This window comes from Maniola hyperantus, chromosome 15, assembly GCF_902806685.2.
Source record: "Maniola hyperantus chromosome 15, iAphHyp1.2, whole genome shotgun sequence".
Taxonomy (NCBI): domain Eukaryota; kingdom Metazoa; phylum Arthropoda; class Insecta; order Lepidoptera; family Nymphalidae; genus Maniola; species Maniola hyperantus.
This window is the reverse complement of record NC_048550.1, coordinates 3,864,009-3,883,548: the sequence shown is the minus strand read 5'-3', so window position 1 is coordinate 3,883,548 and position 19,540 is coordinate 3,864,009. Positions and strand designations below refer to the sequence as shown.

Sequence of the window (19,540 nt, the reverse complement as noted above, 5' to 3'; positions counted from 1 at the left end):
GTCCTTAGTCCTCAAAGCGCTAAACCTAATTCAGTCATAATTTTTGATGACGTAGCATCTGAAAAACAAAACAACATCAGAGATTACTTTGCTATGGGTAGACACAAGTTTGTTGACTGTTTTTATTTAAATCAAACATATACAAAAATTCCTAAACAGCTTGTGAGAGACAACGCTAATCTCATAGTTTTATTCAAACAGGATGACATTAATTTGAAACATGTTTATGACGAACATGTCAACACTGATATGTCCTGGTCATTATTTCGAGAAATGTGTTCAAAAGTATGGAATAATCCATATAATTATCTAGTAATTAACAAAGATTGTCCTAAGAATGAAGGAGGTTATAGAAAATCATTTGATACATTCATTGTGTTCGATTAATCATGTTAATTTATTTAAATATAGACGTTTCCTTCAAACCACGTCATTGATTTAAACGTATACATATATAACACTCCTATTATTTTTATAATGGACCGTCATATAAAGCAGCAGATTATTGAAGCATCCGAAGCTGTAAAAAGGAAATTAAAATTATTGAAAGATTCAAAAACTGATAATGATATGGTTCTTCAATCAGTATTTAAACCTATTACTACTTCACTTGATCGTATCGCCGATAAAAATAATAAAAATATTGATTTTGAAAATTTTGATGTTTCTAAAGAACCTGAAAGCCGTGAATGGAGCCAGTTAGATCTGAAACAGGATACCACGTTATTGGATCCAAGCGATTCTAGTAATCCTCAAGAGTCAGATGATGAAAATAGTGATGCGTCATTTAAATCGAGTGAAACATCTAGTTGGTCCCTATCGTCAGAAAATTTCGGGGATATTCCATTCGGTGTACGATCTGTAAATGGAAAACCTTTCATAGGTCTTACTCCGATTAAAATTAATAGTAATTCTTTTGTAATTGCTGAAAAAGAATATAAAAAGACTCCTGGTCTTAATGAATTGTTACTTAGTAGAAACCCTAACCTATCTTTGATCGATAAAGAAGATATAATAAACTATAAAGCAATCCTTTTGACAACGAATGTACATCGTCGAGACTATGATCCATCAAAACCAATTAAAAGTAACAAAGGTCAAAAGTACATGACTATAATAAAACCAATATTTCAAATCCCTACTTTGGAGGAAAGTAAGAAAACTGTGAGAGGTGATGGTCTTCCTTTTATGAAATTAATAAAACCCAATACGGATTACGTTTATTGGAATAACCCTAATGAATTGGTTGAACGATTGAAACTTTTGATTGCTTCAAAACAAGCTGGTAATACTGGATTAGATAATGAGATAATATCGATAATCGAAGAACTCAGAGAAAACGGTGATCTTAATTAGTATATAAATACTAGAAATATTATCTGATTAGAGCAGTAACATTTTATCCATACTTCTAAGCTGATCAAAATGAATATCGATAAATTCGGCCATCACGTTCATAAGCGTCTACGTGTGTCAGAATTATTTGATTTTGATGACCTTGTAAAAAAGACAGAAACTGGAGAGGTTGATCTCAAATCATCATATTTAAAAGGTTTACCATCACCAAAATCACGCGATCACGCAGTTAACAAAGAATATGTAGACAATTTAATAAATAATTTAGATAAAAATATTGTTCTTGACAAATATTTAAAGTTCGAAAATAAAACACTTGATTTGCAGTACGCAAAAATGAAAAACTTACAATCTCCATCAGAACCAAACGATGCTGTTACCAAAAACTACGTTGATCAAATTCTGAGTAATTATTGCACTAAAGAACAATTGATACTTGAAAAAAGTATTTTAAATAGACAAATTGCTATGTTAGTGGTAAAAAGTTTGCGTGAATATTATACTAAGTCTGAAATAAATAAACTCATTCAAGCTTCAACTAAACATGAGTAAGCAACAAGTTGTTGAAGAAATTCATAAGCAAGCTCGAAAAAACTTTCAGCGTCGACATGTAAAATTGAAAGGTTTACATGATTTGTGGCAAGCTGATTTAATTGATATAAAAAATATCTCAAATGTCAATAACAATTTTAAATATATCTTGGTTGTAATTGACTGTCTTTCAAAATATGTTTGGGTATTTCCTCTTAAAACCAAAAATAAAGAAGAAATTTTCAATAAGTTTAGTACATTATTTAAAACAGGATCCGTGCCAAAGAACTTGCAAACTGATTTTGGAACAGAATTTTATAACAAGATGTTTAAAAAACTTATGAATGATTATGGTATTAATCATTATTCCACATATTCAACCAAAAAGGCTTCTATCGTCGAAAGAGTAATAAGAACTCTGAAGAACAAGTTATACAAATACTTTAGTCTAGTGGGAAATTATAAATGGTTAGGTAAACCACTTCAAAATGTTGTAACATCGTATAATAATACTGTCCATCGCTCAACTCGGTACAAACCAGTTGATGTAAAGTTTGATAACGTTTCAAAAGTTTTGTGTAATATAAAAAAATCACAAAAATATAATAACACCCTCAAAGCGAAATTAAAAATTGGTGATTTTGTAAGGATAAGCAAATACAAAGGTTGTTTTGAAAAAGGTTATACGCCAAACTGGTCAACTGAAGTTTTCACGGTTATAAAAGTCAATAAAACCTGTCCGATCACATATCACATTAAAGATCAAAACAATCAAATAATATCTGGTATATTTTATCAAGAAGAACTCAAAAAATCTAAATGTCCTAATGTATACTTAATAGAAAAAGTTATCAAAAAAAGAGGAAGTAAGCTCTTCGTTAAATGGTTAGGATTAAGAGAAAAAGAAAATAGTTGGATCGATAAAAGCACATTGGTTTAAATATATAAATTATAACGTATCTAACTATAACATTATTGTAATACAAGTAATGAAAGCAAGAGGACTTGTTAACACTGTAATTGACAATTTACCAATAGAGCTACATTTACCAGGATATAACTTTTGTGGACCAGGTACAAAGTTAAAGAACCGATTGGCTCGAGGTGATAAAGGAGTTAATTTATTAGACGAGGCGTGCAAACGTCACGATATTGCTTACGATAATTTCAGTGATATAGACAATCGTCACAAAGCAGATATCGAACTAATGAAGCAAGCTAAACAAAGACTGCGTTCACAAGATGCAGGGAAGGGTGAAAAAGTAGCTTCGTGGCTCGTCAATAAAGTTATGAAGGCTAAAATAAGAACTGGCGCTGGTGTTAAAAAATTCAATTCAATTGTTTCCAAAATACGTCGAGGGATAAGCAAATTAAAAAACAAAAGCAATAAATCTGCTATTAAGTACGCTTATGCAGCTGCAAAAAAAATCGTCGGTAAAACTAATCGACTTCGCCTGCCTAGAGTGATACCTGTTCCAAAATCGGGAGGTGTTTTGCCTTTAATACCAATTTTTGCTGGTCTATCTGCTTTAGGCAGTTTAGCTGGAGGTGCTTCAGCTATTGCAAAAACTGTCAACGATTTCTTAAGCGCTAAAAAATCCTTCTCGCAAAACAAGCCTAAGGAGTCTATCGCTTTAGGCAAAGGATTATACGTTAAACCTTATAAAAATGGCCATGGTATTTATATAAATAATGCAAAAAACTGAAGGTTAGGCTACCCAATAGAGCTTTGACTGATATTGATATTAAAAAATTTGTTAATAAACATTGTATTCCACACTTTCGAGGAGTGTTCATGAGAAATAGCTTACCTAATAAAATAAACCGTATTGAATGCGGCATTGTTAATTTGGATGATGTAAAAAATAAAGGAACACATTGGGTAGCCTATGCTAAATTGAAAGATTACTGTGAATACTTTGACAGTTTTGGTGATTTGAAACCACCTAAAGAAATAAAAAAGTATTTAAATGTTTGCAATATTTTTTATAACTATGATAGGTACCAAAAGTTTAATACTGTTAATTGCGGTCATCTATGTTTAGAATTTTTACAAAATTTTTGGATTAAAAATCATATAAATTAATAGACAGTTATTTCATTTCAGTCATACTCATAATGTCCTTTACACTGTCAATTACAGGCAACACGTCAAATTTAGAAACAACATATTCTCCGAGCTTACTGTTAGACGGTGAATATGAGTGCGCTCTATTGTATTTATCCACTTTTAACTCGATTCCGAATATAGATGCCAGTAATAACAAATTTTATTATGCATCAAATCAAGTGGTAGAAATCCCTGAAGGAACCTACGAATTTCAAGATATTTGTGATTATCTAAGGGGACACATTGTTGGATGTTCACTAAAACTTTACTGTAATAATAATACGCTGAAAACATTTCTTTACTGTTCTCAAGATGTTCACTTTGAAAAAAAAAATTCTCTCGGGACTATTTTAGGGTTTAGCAGTCAGACCCTAAAAGCTAATATATTACACGAGTCGACGTTACCAGTCAATATTTTATCAACAACCGTGGTGAGGGTTGAATGTGATATTATAAGCGGTTCCTACATAAATGGTAATCCTAGTCATATTTTATATGAATTTGCACCGAACGTGCCACCTGGATATAGAATTATTGAAATACCTAAAAATATAATCTATTTCCCTGTGAATCAGAGTGACATTAATAACCTCAGTATACGAATACTTGATAGTAAAAATAAATTAGTTAATTTACGTGGCGAAGAAATTCAATTATATCTTCATATAAAAAAACGAAATGATAGATTACAGCAAAAATACAATTCCTCGATTTGAACAAACCAGTGGTGAAAAAAAGAAGCTTTCAAAATCAAACAGTGACAATAAATACACATCACTACAGCATGGGTCACTCAGTGCTAAATCATTCACCCGCAAAACTACACATCCTAAAAGAAGATTAAATTAACACTTAAAAATAAGAAATTTCTTCAATCTATTGGATTATCAAAATGACTATTTTGAACATAATTAATTCTCCCGTCTATGACACTTCCATAGAGAGTATTGAAGTTCACTCTTATAAACCATACGGAACCAGCTTCAACACAAACGATGAAATTAGAATTCCTATCAACCAGCAAGATTTATATGTCTTACCCTCAGAGAGCACGCTGTATATAGAAGGGTCATATCCGTTCAAAATATTGAAACAAAACAAACAGTTTCAAGTATTCAACTAACTAATAATTCTTTTCTTTATCTGTTTCAAGATATTCGATATGAACTGAACGGAGTTGAAATAGATAAGGTTAAAAATACTGGTATCACTACAACAATTAAATCTTTGCTTTCATTTAGTGATCATGAAGCTAAAATGGCTAAAGCATGGGGCTGGGACTTAAATGGTACTAAATGCAAAGGCAGCTTTTCAGCTTCTATCCCTCTATGTAATATAATGGGGTTTGCTGAAGATTATAAAAATATTATTATGAATTGTAAGCACGAATTAGTTATTCTGCGAAGTAATAATAATATGAACGCAGTAAAACTTAACACTGGTGATTTTGTACATGATATTCAAATAAACAAAATAGTATGGCGTGTTCCTCATGTTAAGGTATCTGACAGAGAAAAAATTAATTTACTAAAGTATCTAGAAAAAGATAGACCGATTCAGTTAGCTTTCAGAAATTGGGATTTGTATGAATATCCTCTGCTACCCAAAACTACTAAACATACTTGGTCTATTAAAACGTCATCTCAAATTGAGAAACCAAGATATGTAATTATAGGTTTACAAACAAATAGAAAAAACAATGTACAAAAAGACATGTCTCAATTTGATGAATGTGATTTACGTGATGTTAAAGTGTTTCTAAATTCTACATACTATCCATATGAAAGTTTGAATGTAAATTTTTCAAAGGGTCAGTTCACTTTATTATATGAACAGTATGTCAGATTTCAACAGTCTTTCTACGGTCGTAGACCTGAACCATTGCTGGGTTTGGAAGAATTCAGGACGAGGGCTCCTCTTTTTGTAATAATAACAATCAATTATTGATTGTTCACGGCAAACTGATAACTTGAAAACAGGACCGGTAGTGAACATAAGGCTAGAGTTAGAAAGTAATTCAGAAATACCTGATCAAACTGCAGCATATTGTCTCATTTTGAACGACTGTATTATCGAGTATAAACCACTTAGTAGCATTGTTAAAAAAATATCATGAATTCAGAAATCTTAATTGTAGATTTACAAGGCTTCAAAAACAGTGGTAATGAATTCATAATAAAAGAATTTTCACTTGGATTTGAAAAAAAGTATTGTACACAAACATTTTTGATTAAACCTCCTTACCCCTTTAGTAAATTGACTAAAGAAGAAAAGAAACAAGTACTATGGTTAGAAAAGTATAATGGAATGAGATGGAGCGAAGGCTATATAGACTATTACGAATTTAAGCGTATTATCGTACCATTCTTGAATAAAAGAGTGATACTTACAAAAGGTCACGAGAAAATAAAATGGATAAAAGAGCTGTGTTCAAACTGTTCAGTGATAGATTTATCTGATCATGGCTGCTTTAATCTTTCAAGATTACATATTGAATATTGTAAGAATCATGATTTTAATTGTATTTTTCATGCTAAAAAGTGTGCATTAAAAAACGTTTTGTGTATCAAAAAGTGGATTTCTGTAAATAATATTGAAGTTTAATTATAGATATTATAGGTATACATGTTTACTCGATTTTTAAAATAAAACAACCTGAAATATATTTATAAACTAGTTTTATTTTATAAAATTACTTACAAGCTACTTTACTCATACCCCACTATTACAAATACAAATTAAAATCTATAACCTATAACTTACAAAGTCAACGAGCCGTGGAATTATAATTTTTATACCTACATATTACTATCACACATTTTTTTTGAAATTTTTCTTATAACACTTTCAGTAAAATCCATTATTTCATCTACAGTGTCTTCAACCACATACTGGGTACTCAAAATTATATTGTCTCGATTATCATCGAAAGTTAAGTCACAAACTTCGATTTTAATTAACCGGTGACCTTTTTTTAACACTTTACGTACAACAAAAGTTGTGCTATTTTTATCAGATTTTCGTTTTGACGGTTTTGATTTACATTGACTGGGACTAGGATTTTTTATTTCTTCAACTTCAGTCTCAAAATCATATAGCTGACCACACTGAAATTCACTAGAGTAGCTCATATCTGTAAAAGAAAATACTGTTCGCTATCAAGCTACTCGTAGATCTACATAATATGTAGTACCTTAAATACAATATAACTTACCTACAGTAATATTTGTCAAATTAAATAAAATTAACGTATGAAATAACAAAATAAACTACTGAAGCCGTGACACAGTTGACCGTCAATGAAACATGATGCGATACTTTAATAACCTCGTTTTTGCAGGTTCAATGCGCTATGTTTATGCTATCTGCTAACTTTGCAAAATTAGAAGCGTGCCAAATAAGTGTTAAGACTTAATAAAACAAGCCCTATTAAAAAATTAAAAAGAAATCGTTTTATGACCCCATGCAACTGTTGAGATTTTATCTGATTTAATGTAACGTTTGTCATCTTGGCTGGACAGTGCAATCTTATTTACAGATTGGGTGAATATTTCATGTTTGATAGATTTAAACAATATATTTTGCTTACGAATTAGTGAATTATTGAGTAAAACATTTTGGTAATCGTTTGATGACAAATCTCGAATAACGTTCCTTTTAATCCCCTTAGCTTTTTTTATTACTTTTTTTTCAGTTTTAATGCAGTATAACTTCGATCTCAAACCAACAAATTCTGTGACTATTTCACCGCCCAATTCATCTTTAAATAAACCAGGAATTTTTTTGTTTACAATCGGTAACTGAAATGTATTTCGTTCAATATAGTTACTTGTATCAAAAAAATTTATAAAATTATTTCTTAAATCATTATAAAAATCATCTGTTTCGATGGTGTAAACGAAACTATCCGTGTCTGTGTAACAAAGTTGGATGCGGTGTTTATAAAATGGTTTCATCACAGAATAATGAAATTGATACATATGACTCTTGGAAAGCTCCAACACGGAAAAGCCAATATAAATAGGTTTATCTAAAATAATTCGTTCGGGTTTCATTTGAATCGCTACTAGATCTTTTGAAAAGATTGAAGTGCTATGAAAATTTGGACGAGATATTAATTTATTGGCCCCGAGAGTCTTGTTTGTCTTATTTTTACTGTCAGTCCAACAGTTTACTAATTTGACATCGACTCTATTTTCGGTGTTTTCTAAGGTCTTTCCAAATACTGAATTATTAAATAGTTTAAAAAGCTCCTGCTGAAATGGAGAAGTAGCTTTTTTACGAAGTTCTGTGTTCAAATCGATGTATTTTTTTAAGAAGGGTTTTTGTTTGAAAGTAACCACACGATGAATTTTATTAAGAAGCAAACCGTTTTTTAAGCATGTTTTTAAATGCACGTAATGTATAACGTAGTGAAACTTTGAGTAAAGATTTGGAATTAATTTAGAAGTTTTACCACCTTGGGGTATGAACTTTTGGGCACAAAAAGGATAATCATTGTGAAAACAGTGTAAATGTTCAGGATATGATATGTCTACTTCTAAAATAAAACCAAATTCAGCATCATCTGACACTTGCAAAACATCTAAATGTTTTATCTCAATCTGATTTAAAAACCTAAAGTCAGATACAGGCAATGTTTGACTCATGCTGTATCCATATAAATTGTTACAATCAATATAGACAATATATGAACTTGGTTTAGAAGGGTCATATGCATTCATATACTTGTTATTTGCCTTAGCGTGCCGTGTCGAACACATACAAATCCCTCCACGTATACCTTTTTGTATTAGACGAACAATTTCCAAATCATTTAGCAACTCTAATCTGATTCCTGTTTTAAGCAACATTGCATCGAATGATAGACTAGGCGCTGTTAAATAAAATGCTGGATCAAGCTGATAATTGAATTTGCAAACTTTTCTAAAATTTTCAAAAATGTCTGTTAATAATAATACGTCAGTTTTAAGGTAGAGATCAGTATATTCGCCCATGTTTAAGATGCCAAATGTTTCCCAAACGGTTTTAGCGTGGTTATAACAAGCATCACTGACATTTTCATCATTTAACATATTATAAAAACATTGTTTCGGTGGAAGTTGATCATATAGAAACTTTTTCCAATCAGTCATAAAGTCATAAGGATATACTCCCTTTCTTTTTACTAATTGAAATTGGGACTCCTCGGGAAAGTATTTTTTCAAGTATATAAAGTCATCGGTGTCTAATCCGTTCACTAATTTTGCAATGCTCGCGCTTAAAAACTTATAAGAATCTACAAATCTAACTTGTGCAAACTGACTATCAGAAATCTTTAAAAATTTTGTGAACGATATGTAACTTTCCTTACTCTTAGGAATAACTTTTATATTTCCTTCGAGTTCGCCTAGCTCTTTTATAAATAAATGACAATCATAACCCGACAAATTATGAAAAAATATTGGTAATAGTTTTGGAACGCTATAACGCAAATTACAATACTGATGTGCTGCGCCGCGATAACAACCTGTCAAATGACAATGGTCTCTAACTTTATCAAAAAATAATAACTCATTACAGATGTGGCACTTCGAAGCGGAAGCATGAGCTTTAGCATTTTCTTCTGAAAATATAATTGGTATCTCAGTGTTCAAAATACAATATATTTCTTTAACATCTTTTAAAAGAAACTCTATGAACTTTATCACACAATCAGGTCCTCGGTATTGTCTAAACTTATTAAGATTTTCATCAAAAGAACAGACAATATGATATGCAAAGGCGGCAGGAACGTGTAGCTGTTGTTTTGCCGTGTAACTACAACAAGGGTCAGGCTCGCAACCATGAACTGGTTTTAATAATGTTTCAAAATCTGCATAAATAACAAAGGGTACATCTTGCTTACGTTGAAAATTTTTAAATTGTACAAAAGAACCTTTTTCTGGTAAAACTGTAGCTACACCACTACAAATGTGATTATTTAAATTAATTTCGGTTGAAAAGAAAAGAAGGCAATCATCACAAAAATATAGTTTAGCGTGGTGTTTTGTAACTTGTCTCCCAACGAGACGCGGTAAATTTTTTATGAGAACGTAGTGTGATTTATTGCCTTTGTCAATCAAAAGTAAATTAACTTTTATTTTACGCTTAAACTCTGATCTATATATAGGACCTACAATCGTATTACTGTTTTTTAAAGAGTATACATTAACAGAAATATTAGAGTTATTAGATTCGAATACCTTAATATCTGCAAATGTAACAGGTAAATTCATATTTTGTATGTTCAAAACGTCACGAAAATGAGGATACGAGGATGTGCGAGCGCTATTTTTGCTTGTGGGATAAACCGCTGCTACAATAGACCACAGAAAACAATACGGATCACTATTTTTAATATTGAGACAAGCTTTCTTATTTCTAAACAATCGCGGTAAATCAATATAGCTCGATCCATTCAATGGATCGTATTTATTAACATTTACTTCCAAGTACGAATTGCATAAAAAAGTCCACCCACTATCGCGTTCTTCAAATTCTTGAATTTTTTTTTTAATTGTCTCAATAAGTGTCTGAAATATGCAATCAAATGAGTAGTTTTTACAAATAACTATATTTTTTGTAACGAAAGACTTTGTTTCTTGTTCATTATTTTTGAACAAGAGAAAAGTACCAAAATATTCAAAGTTAACTTTTATACTATCATGGTTACTAAGAGAAGAATTTAAAATACTTTTTAGTTTAGAACTAATATTTTCTAAAAATATTTCAGGCAAACTTTGCTCAAACTCCAACGCAAGTATTCGATATGAAGCTATTCTACCTTGGAAAGCAGATGAAATTTTAACAATTCCACTACTTATTTCATTCATAGAGATACTTTTGTGTATGTTACTGCGGAGATGACCTATCCACTGCTTTTTAGTCACCTCGACTGAGCAAACTTGACAAAAAGGCATTATGAATTTATAAAAATTAGATTTACACCTAAAGAACTGAAAAACCAAAAAACTAATAAAACCTTATACCATTTATTAGGAACCTAACTAATGAATTAATAAAAATAAAACCTTTCTTATAATGTTATTCCTTCATTTGCCTTATTACCTAAGTACTACACACATACACATACACGTATACATTAAAATTGTTCTATCTTTTCTTAAAATTAAAGTTACCCGACATAAATGTCGGGTCCGAGTCCTTAAATAATTCGTGCAGTTCCTTTACGAGTCGCTGCAGTGCTTTCCACTGCGACGAGTCGTCGTCCACCGAGCAGGCCAAACGCAGCAGCGCTTTCTTCCAGCGTTCGTCCGACTCGGTAGCCTCGGCGTCGCAGCGGTCGTACACGCGCAACTCCAAATAAAATGGTCCTGTCGTAGACACGCTCCGTCTCTGGACGCCGTTCGCGACCCTGTTCACTATAAACGATGGTAGCGACTTCACTGCACCACCTTCATCGTCATCCGATTGCAGACCGAAGATGTCCAAAAGTTTTCCTTTCCGGCTTCTAAAAATAAAACAAAAATATTAGTAACCTTATAAATTAAAACTAGCATGCTTTTACTAAACTAAACAGGGATTCGAACCCATAACTCTTGACCGCGTATAGCTTTAAAATATTGAATATCGCAAACACACAAGTTATACTATAAAGTCGTAGTAGCTCAACGGTTAGATAAGCGCTCTGAAATAAAGTATAATGATAATATTACCTTGCTGGTTCCTCGCTCGTTTGCTTGCTGGCTACTTTTGCAGGCGTGGAAGACTTCCTGGGTTTTTTCACCTTTGCCGGTGGTACTGCAAATTCATATTCTGAATCAGACCTAATAGAAAAAATATAAAAATAAAATCTTTAAGAAAAATATTAGCAAAACATTTCATAATAATAATAAAATCTTTATTTGGTTCAAAAACACAATTTACAAAAATAATAATTATGAGAACCAAAAGTCGTCTACTCAGCATCTGTTGGATACACATCTTAATATATTTCCAACGCTGATATTCTGTATAAAAACCTTGTGCTATGTACAAAAAGCATTGACGACAAAATGCTACTAAAATAAATCAAACAATAGAATTTAAAACTAAAAGGAACAAATTAGTAAAAAAAAAAAAAGATTCCGACGAATTGAGAACCTCCTCCTTTTTTTGAAGTCGGTTAAATATTTAGATTAGATTTATTTATAATTACTATAAGCAGTGATAGCCTAGTGGTTAGGGCTGTGGTCTCCTATTCGGGTCGCAAGTTCAATCCCTGGCACGCACCTCTGACTTTTCGAAGCTAAGTGATAATTAAATATCACTTGCTTCAACGGTGAAGGAAAACATCCTGAGGAAACCTGCACACCTGAGAGTTCCACATAAAAAAGTTCTCGAAGTCCGCCAATTCGCATTGGACCGGCGTGGTGGACTATGGCCTATAACCTTTCTCTGAGAGGAGACCTGCACTCAGTAGTGAGCCGTTGATGGGTTGCTGATGATGATGATGATGATGATAATTACTATAATGAGGTATTATCAACTAATTGATTTCATAACGCTATCACTATGTTGCGTTAAATCTAGTTTTAAAACTGAAGTTAAACATTGATTTTAACACTTACGTACATTATGAATAATGGTGACGACTGTAGCGCGATAGATCAGGCAGGTAGCAGGTGAGAGGCGGCTCGCAGGCTCTTGCAAGTTTTCAGCTTTGAAAACTCCTTCCACGACTCGTTGACTTTGTTGGATGAATGATGTATTTTCGAAAACCATGCTTATAAACGTTCATAACACCCACTGTAAGCAGTTTTTGCTTAGTGTTCCGTTGTAAAATAATTTATAAAACACTATCTTAGTATTAATTTTAAAAAACTTTAAAATGCAAGTTTGTGAATTCTTCTATATATATAGTAGGTATATAGGTAGCGATAGCCTAGTGGTTAGGACGTCCGCATTCTGATTGGAGGTCGGGGTTCGGTCTCGGGCACGCACCTCTAACTTTCCAGAGTTATTTGCGTTTTAAGTAATTAAATATCACTTGCTTTAACGGTGAAGGAAAACATCGTGAAGAAACCTGCATGCCTGAGAGTTCTCCATAATGTTCTCAAAGGTGTGTGAAGTCTACCAATCCGCACGTGGTCAGCGTGATAGACTATGGTCAAAACCCTTCTCACTCTGAGAGGAGACCCGTGCTCTGTAGTGAGCCGATCATGATGATGACGATAATAAAGGTAGTAGTAGGTACCTACATAAAATTATATTTTCCTTGCTTTTGTCTTTTTTATTTTATAAACTTAAGTTTTTATATTTAAGTATTTTTATTTAATATATTTACGTTCAATAATACATACGGAACCCAAAGTTGTCGTTTAGACGGACTCCGCCGCTTCAGGTCATTCCCCGCACGCTTGCCTGAATATGCAAAATTTGATAGTCGCAAAATTAGAAAACAATTTAAATAAAATATATAATAATATGATTGTTATTTTACAGAATGTGTCGTAACTACCATTGGGAAACTAACGTTAAAGCAGTTTTTGCTTAGGGTTCCGTTGTAAAATAATTTATAAAACACTATCTTAGTATTACTTTTAAAAAACTTTAAAATGCAAGTTTGTGAATTCTTCTATATATATATATATAGTAGGTATATAGGTAGTGATAGCCTAGTGGTTAGGACGTCCGTCTTCTAATTGGAGGTCGGGGGTTCGGTCTCGGGCCCGCACCTCTAACTTTCCAGAGTTATTTGCGTTTTAAGTAATTAAATATCACTTGCTTTAACGGTGAAGGAAAATATCGTGAAGAAACAGCATGCCTGAGAGTTCTCCATAATGTTCTCAAAGGTGTGTGAAGTCTACCAATCCGCATGTGACCAGCGTGATAGACTATGGTCAAAACCCTTCTCACTCTGAGAGGAGACCCGTGCTCTGTAGTGAGCCGGTGATGGGTTGATCATGATGATGATGATGATGATGATGACATAGGTAGTAGTAGGTACCTACATAAAATTATATTTTCCTTGATTTTGTCTGCGGATATAAGTAGTATTTGTATTGAATATATTTATGTTCATTTATATACACGGAACCCAAGTTATCGTTTAGACTCAAACTTGCAATTCTACGTAAATGCTTGCAGTTTTTGCTTAGGGTTCCGTTGTAAAATAATTTATAAAACACTATCTTAGTATTACTTTTAAAAACTTTAAAATGCAAGTTTGTGAATTCTTCTATATATATAGTAGGTATATAGGTAGTGATAGCCTAGTGGTTAGGACGTCCGCCTTCTAATTGGAGGTCGAGGGTTCGGTCTCGGGCACGCACCTCTAACTTTCCAGAGTTATTTGCGTTTTAAGTAATTAAATATCACTTGCTTTAACGGTGAAGGAAAATATCGTGAAGAAACAGCATGCCTGAGAGTTCTCCATAATGTTCTCAAAGGTGTGTGAAGTCTACCAATCCGCATGTGGCCAGCGTGATAGACTATGGTCAAAACCCTTCTCACTCTGAGAGGAGACCCGTGCTCTGTAGTGAGCCGGTGATGGGTTGATCGTGATGATGATGATGATGATGACATAGGTAGTAGTAGGTACCTACATAAAATTATATTTTCCTTGATTTTGTCTGCGGCTATAAGTAGTATTTGTATTGAATATATTTATGTTCATTTATATACACGGAACCCAAGTTATCGTTTAGACTCAAACTTGCAATTCTACGTAAATGCTTGCAGTTTTTGCTTAGGGTTCCGTTGTAAAATAATTTATAAAACACTATCTTAGTATTACTTTTAAAAAACTTTAAAATGCAAGTTTGTGAATTCTTCTATATATATAGTAGGTATATAGGTAGTGATAGCCTAGTGGTTTGGACGTCCGCCTTCTAATTGGAGGTTTGGGGTTTGATCCCGAGCACGCACCTCTAACTTTTCGGAGTTATGAGCATTTTAAGTAATTAAATATCACTTGCTTTAACGGTGAAGGAAAATATCGTGAAGAAACCTGCATGCCTGAGAGTTCTCCATAATATTCTCAAAGGTGTGTGAAGTCTACCAATCCGCATGTGGCCAGCGTGATAGACTATGGTCAAAACCCTTCTCACTCTGAGAGGAGACCCGTGCTCTGTAGTGAGCCGGTGATGGGTTGATCATGATGATGATGATGATGACATAGGTAGTAGTAGGTACCTACATAAAATTATATTTTCCTTGATTATGTCTGCGGCTATAAGTAGTATTTGTATTGAATATATTTATGTTCATTTATATACACGGAACCCAAGTTATCGTTTAGACTCAAACTTACAATTCAACGAAATGCTTGTCTTGCACTTCACAAAGGTACAGGATGTAATCTAATAGCTTTCAGTTATAAAATTACTAATAGGTACCTATATCTGATTATACTAGATGATGCCTACGACTTCGTCCGCGTTGATTAAGTTTTTTCATTCCCGCAGGAACCCTTTAATTTTCCGAAATAAAATGTAGTCTATGTGTTAATCCAGGGTATAATCTATCTTCATTTAAAATTTCATCCAAATCCGTTTAGCTGTTTTTGCGTGATTGAGTAACAAACATCCAAACATCCACACTTTCACATTTATAATATTATAAGTAGGATCTTATTCAATTCGTCTATACCTATACTATGCGGAAATGCATGGGGTTCTAGTTCCGATTCCTATTCGAGTAACTACGGTAACTTACTATTATTATAATCAGCTTGGGTTAAAAACAAACTTTCTGTATTACTATTTGGAGAATAAAAGCGTAATACCAAAATAATAAATAAACTATACAATAAACGTCTATCTATTAATTTACTGTTAATTTAGTATCAAAAGAAGTAATGAGGAACCAACTAAATTACACCCTGTATTGATTACTATTTGCAGAAAACACTTGGTAGACATTAGGTACAAAAATGAAGTAAACATGATGCATCGTATTTCAGTCAGCAATATACCGATTAGCAAGAAATATTTCGCAATTTAACTTGGATATGTTACTTTACCTATATAAAATAGGTGTTTCAATGTTAATGTTTTTCAGAAGAACGCCTTTTCCTTCCCAGAGATGAGCTCGCTACCACGGTAAGTAACAGCCTTTTAAACTCCCTTTGCTGGAAAATGACCTCCTCTCAGATAGCGATAGGGATTTGAGCCTGAATCCACCGCGCTGGCTCAGTGTGGTTGGTGGGTAAACACATGTCAGATAATAATCATCCAAGCATGCGGGTTTCCTCACGATGTTTTCCTCATCGTAAGTTGTGATAAAAGCGTGCATAACATAACACTTTATTTGTTGATGGAGAGCTCGCTTTCTGCCAATGATAATGTATTCACGTATCGTGGATTCGATTAATGGATTCACGAGCGCCGCGTCGCCTAGCGCTCAAACTGCTTGCTGGCGTACGCGAGTCGCTTCGATCGTAACGTGAACATACAAATATTGTTTATGAATATGTTTATTCACTTTCTGAAACAGATCGAAATCGACTCAAGACAAAACCAGATAGCAACCGAACTGAAAATCACTAAATCATGTTTCGAATGAACGAAATGCAAAAGCTATAATTGGGCATTGCTAGATCACTAATGATCTAGAATGCCCAATTATACACTACTGTTCCGTTATATTTAATTTGGAAGAGCACAATATTTTTATTTAGAGCAGCGGTCACGAAAGTGGAAATTTTTCTAATGTTTATTATCAGCATTTATGAGGAGACGGTGCATTAAAAGGGGTGATCTACTTTTTATCTATGATGGGATGCACTGGGTAATAGTGTTACAAGCTAGCATTGCACTGGAATAACTGCGTCAGTTCTTCATTTATCATCAGCATTATCTATAGCGTTTTGTCTGTATTAATCTTCACCAATAGATGAAAATAATTGAAACTCAAACAGAATCTCTCCATTTTCAAATAATTAAAATTTGGATTAAATTTTGCATGTATTTTTTCGCTGTCAACATCCATATTTACTACTTAGATTAAAATGCGTTGTTCCAGTTATCTCATCAGGTGACAATTTAGCAGCAGTGACTGCGGTAAATGCATCAATGATACCTAAACTTTGCGGTGCCAATTTTCTGCCCAGTGCTGACGCAGGAGAGGCTCTGCAGCCACAACCTCCAGAGAAGATACAAATGATTGCAGGTAGGTTATGGTTTTTGAACTTAATTTATTGTGGCTCTTCTCTCAAATCAATCGATTCCTATCACAAATTGCCTAATTCAGGAGACCGAGATTATTTGTATTTTTTGTAGCTAACTATTTTATTAGTATAAATTATAATATCATTCTAATATACCTACTTATAACGTTTTCTAGACCGAATTTTAGCCATGACATCCAAACCAACTGCATACACAAATTATACACCCAAGTCACTCTAGATTCCTGCATTTTAATAGACCGATGGGATAGGGCGCAAGGCTAACGTTATACGTGCTCTCTGTGAGGCACAGGGCATTAACTTCGCTAACCTATGTGCTGCTACTGAGAATTTCTTGTCAGTTTTTAGCTCGACCCGGGATTCAAATCCGGGATTTCATGATCAGCAGCCAAATAAGCTAGCCTTTGACCAATGAGGCACTTTATCATTTTTTACTAATGTATCAGCACTGCAGCATCGTCACGTTCATTATTATCACTAATTGTCCTCATTAACATTATTAACTTTGTCATCAGCTAGGTCAAGATGGGTTTATACAAAGCCGATACTTACTGTTCTGAACTTGGCAGTTAAATGATGGTCAGTTGATGCAACAAAATTTTCTGTATTGCAAGTAAATTCATCCTCAGTAAACAAAAGGTCCATAGACTGCAGTTCGCACGTTGACCATTCATATTGACACACTTCACACGTGTTGCATTTAACGACAATCCTCATGTGTTTAAGGTGTTGAACAACCTCTGTTCTCAGAATTTTATGTAATTGTAGATAATTTGCCATTTTGCGCTTCTAAATGTGAGCGTCGATTATTCTTAATTCTTTTTACTTCAACTTACTGCAGTTCATTTATTATTATCGTCATCGTAACCTTGTCCGGTGGATGTCAAACTGCTTATCAAGGCAAAGGTCTGTTTAGATCCTTTAGGTCTTAAGTCACTTATGTCTAGCGGCTCCATGCATCTTTTGGATGTTGTCTACATGGGGTGGGAGGGTATTATGACGCCTTTTACCTACGCAATCCTTAAATCTCAATTGCAATAATTTATGTTTGCAGGCATTTATTTAGCGTGCATGGCTGGTGCTGCTCTCATCGTAGCCGTTGGTGTGGATTCAATGAAAAGGTAAGGATTCAGAGAGACAATAAAAAATTAATTCATTGATTTTTCCAAGATTCTTCAATTTCTAGATCTTTAGACCCTACATCATTATCTAAATATGTACCTACTTGAATCACTTACTTTATTTAATAAAGATACATTTATCAATCAGATACAAGACAAGTCGTGGCGAAACCGGTTCAGGATTATCAGGTGTGGCTCTATTGGTGGTTACGCTCAAGCTGTTGATAGAGCCTAACCCACTCATGCTGGTCATTATCAACATCTTCGTCGGAATGCAGCAGGCCTTCTTTGGTGCAGATTTTACTGCGGTAAGTTCGATATAAGTTTCATAGTCTAAAGTTATGACTGATAATATCTAGCAATTATTGAGTATGGCAGCTAGCAGAACCAGAAAAGTATACCTAATTAAGAGGTGCTTATTTGAGATCAGGCAAAGGGTCATCGAGATAGATGCAAGACGGACGCTATGAATGAAAAAGTATCTAATGAATAACTCATGCTGAAGAAGATAGCAATCGATTTTAAAAATCTCAATCCTAAACCTTATATTGAACGAACTTTGATTTTTTTGTATATAAATACCGCCTGAATGGGAACACCGCCGAAAGGGAGTTGGTTGGATTAAACAAACTTGCTACCGTTACTTTGCAGTTCAAATAACAATAGGCGTTGCTGTAGTAAAGACCCGTTCTTAATCCTTTTTTACCATTTTGTTTCAGTCCTTCGTATCATGCGCCATCGGCACGGGCACAGTTGGGTTCGTCATGATGACGTTTGGAATGGCAGATGCCATAGGATGTGTCGTTTTTGGATATTTAGCTAAGGTAAGAGTTCTCAGATTTGCAATTGCACAAACTTAAATACTACGAGTATGTTAAACAACATTTGGTTGAAGTAATTGACAAATTTTATAAAAATAATCGGCTTTGCATTCATGTACATTATTAGGTACTTTTTGTTTTGCTTTTTAAAAAGAGTAGCAAGCAAGCTGAGTTTGAGGCTGGCCCTTCTTGTGCTTTTTGAACCGGTGGTAAATGAATGGTAGAGACCAGGGTTTCTGTACCTAAATGACGCTTTCATGCTTGCGACTTCATATACCTACGTGGGTTTAGGTATTAAGAATTCCTTGAGAAAACTTTGATTTTCCGAGTCACAAAAGCCTATACATGTTGTTAATTTTATTAAAAAGGTTTAAAAGATAAGCTGTGAAAAGCGGATAGACAGATAGACTATACCTTTGTTTTCTATAGTTCAGGAATGAGTATAAAT

At 33.5% G+C, this 19,540-nt stretch overlaps 2 protein-coding genes across 3 annotated transcripts in view; one reads left to right on the top strand and one right to left on the bottom strand.

The window, feature by feature from the left end:
• The window catches only part of LOC117988710 (uncharacterized), a 62,390-nt gene that overhangs the window by 15,927 nt on the left and 26,923 nt on the right, over positions 1–19,540 (top strand). Inside the window, exons 6-9 of the mRNA XM_034975884.2 lie at positions 16,985–17,131; positions 18,205–18,271; positions 18,420–18,579; positions 18,991–19,095. Of these exons, the coding sequence (XP_034831775.2) occupies positions 16,985–17,131; positions 18,205–18,271; positions 18,420–18,579; positions 18,991–19,095 (479 nt within the window). The remainder of the gene's footprint in view (positions 1–16,984; positions 17,132–18,204; positions 18,272–18,419; positions 18,580–18,990; positions 19,096–19,540) is intronic.
• LOC138403356 (uncharacterized) lies at positions 10,995–13,820 on the bottom strand. Of its 2 annotated transcripts, XR_011237624.1 has the most exons (4): positions 13,321–13,820; positions 12,593–12,766; positions 11,695–11,805; positions 10,995–11,489 (listed from the first exon to the last, which is right to left on the bottom strand). XR_011237624.1 is itself a non-coding variant. In XM_069503586.1 (3 exons), coding segments are annotated over exons 1-3 (471 nt in total). In that variant the 5' UTR covers positions 12,595–13,812; the 3' UTR covers positions 10,995–11,131. The 2 variants fall into 2 exon arrangements, 1 of the variants encoding a protein (XP_069359687.1); XM_069503586.1 differs by having other exon boundaries at positions 12,593–13,812.

Coding starts and splice junctions, on each gene's coding strand:
- LOC138403356 (XM_069503586.1), bottom strand. Junction 11,490..11,694: donor ACGAGCGAGGAACCAGCAAG/GTAATATTATCA, acceptor TTTTATTTTTAG/AAGCCGGAAAGGAAAACTTT.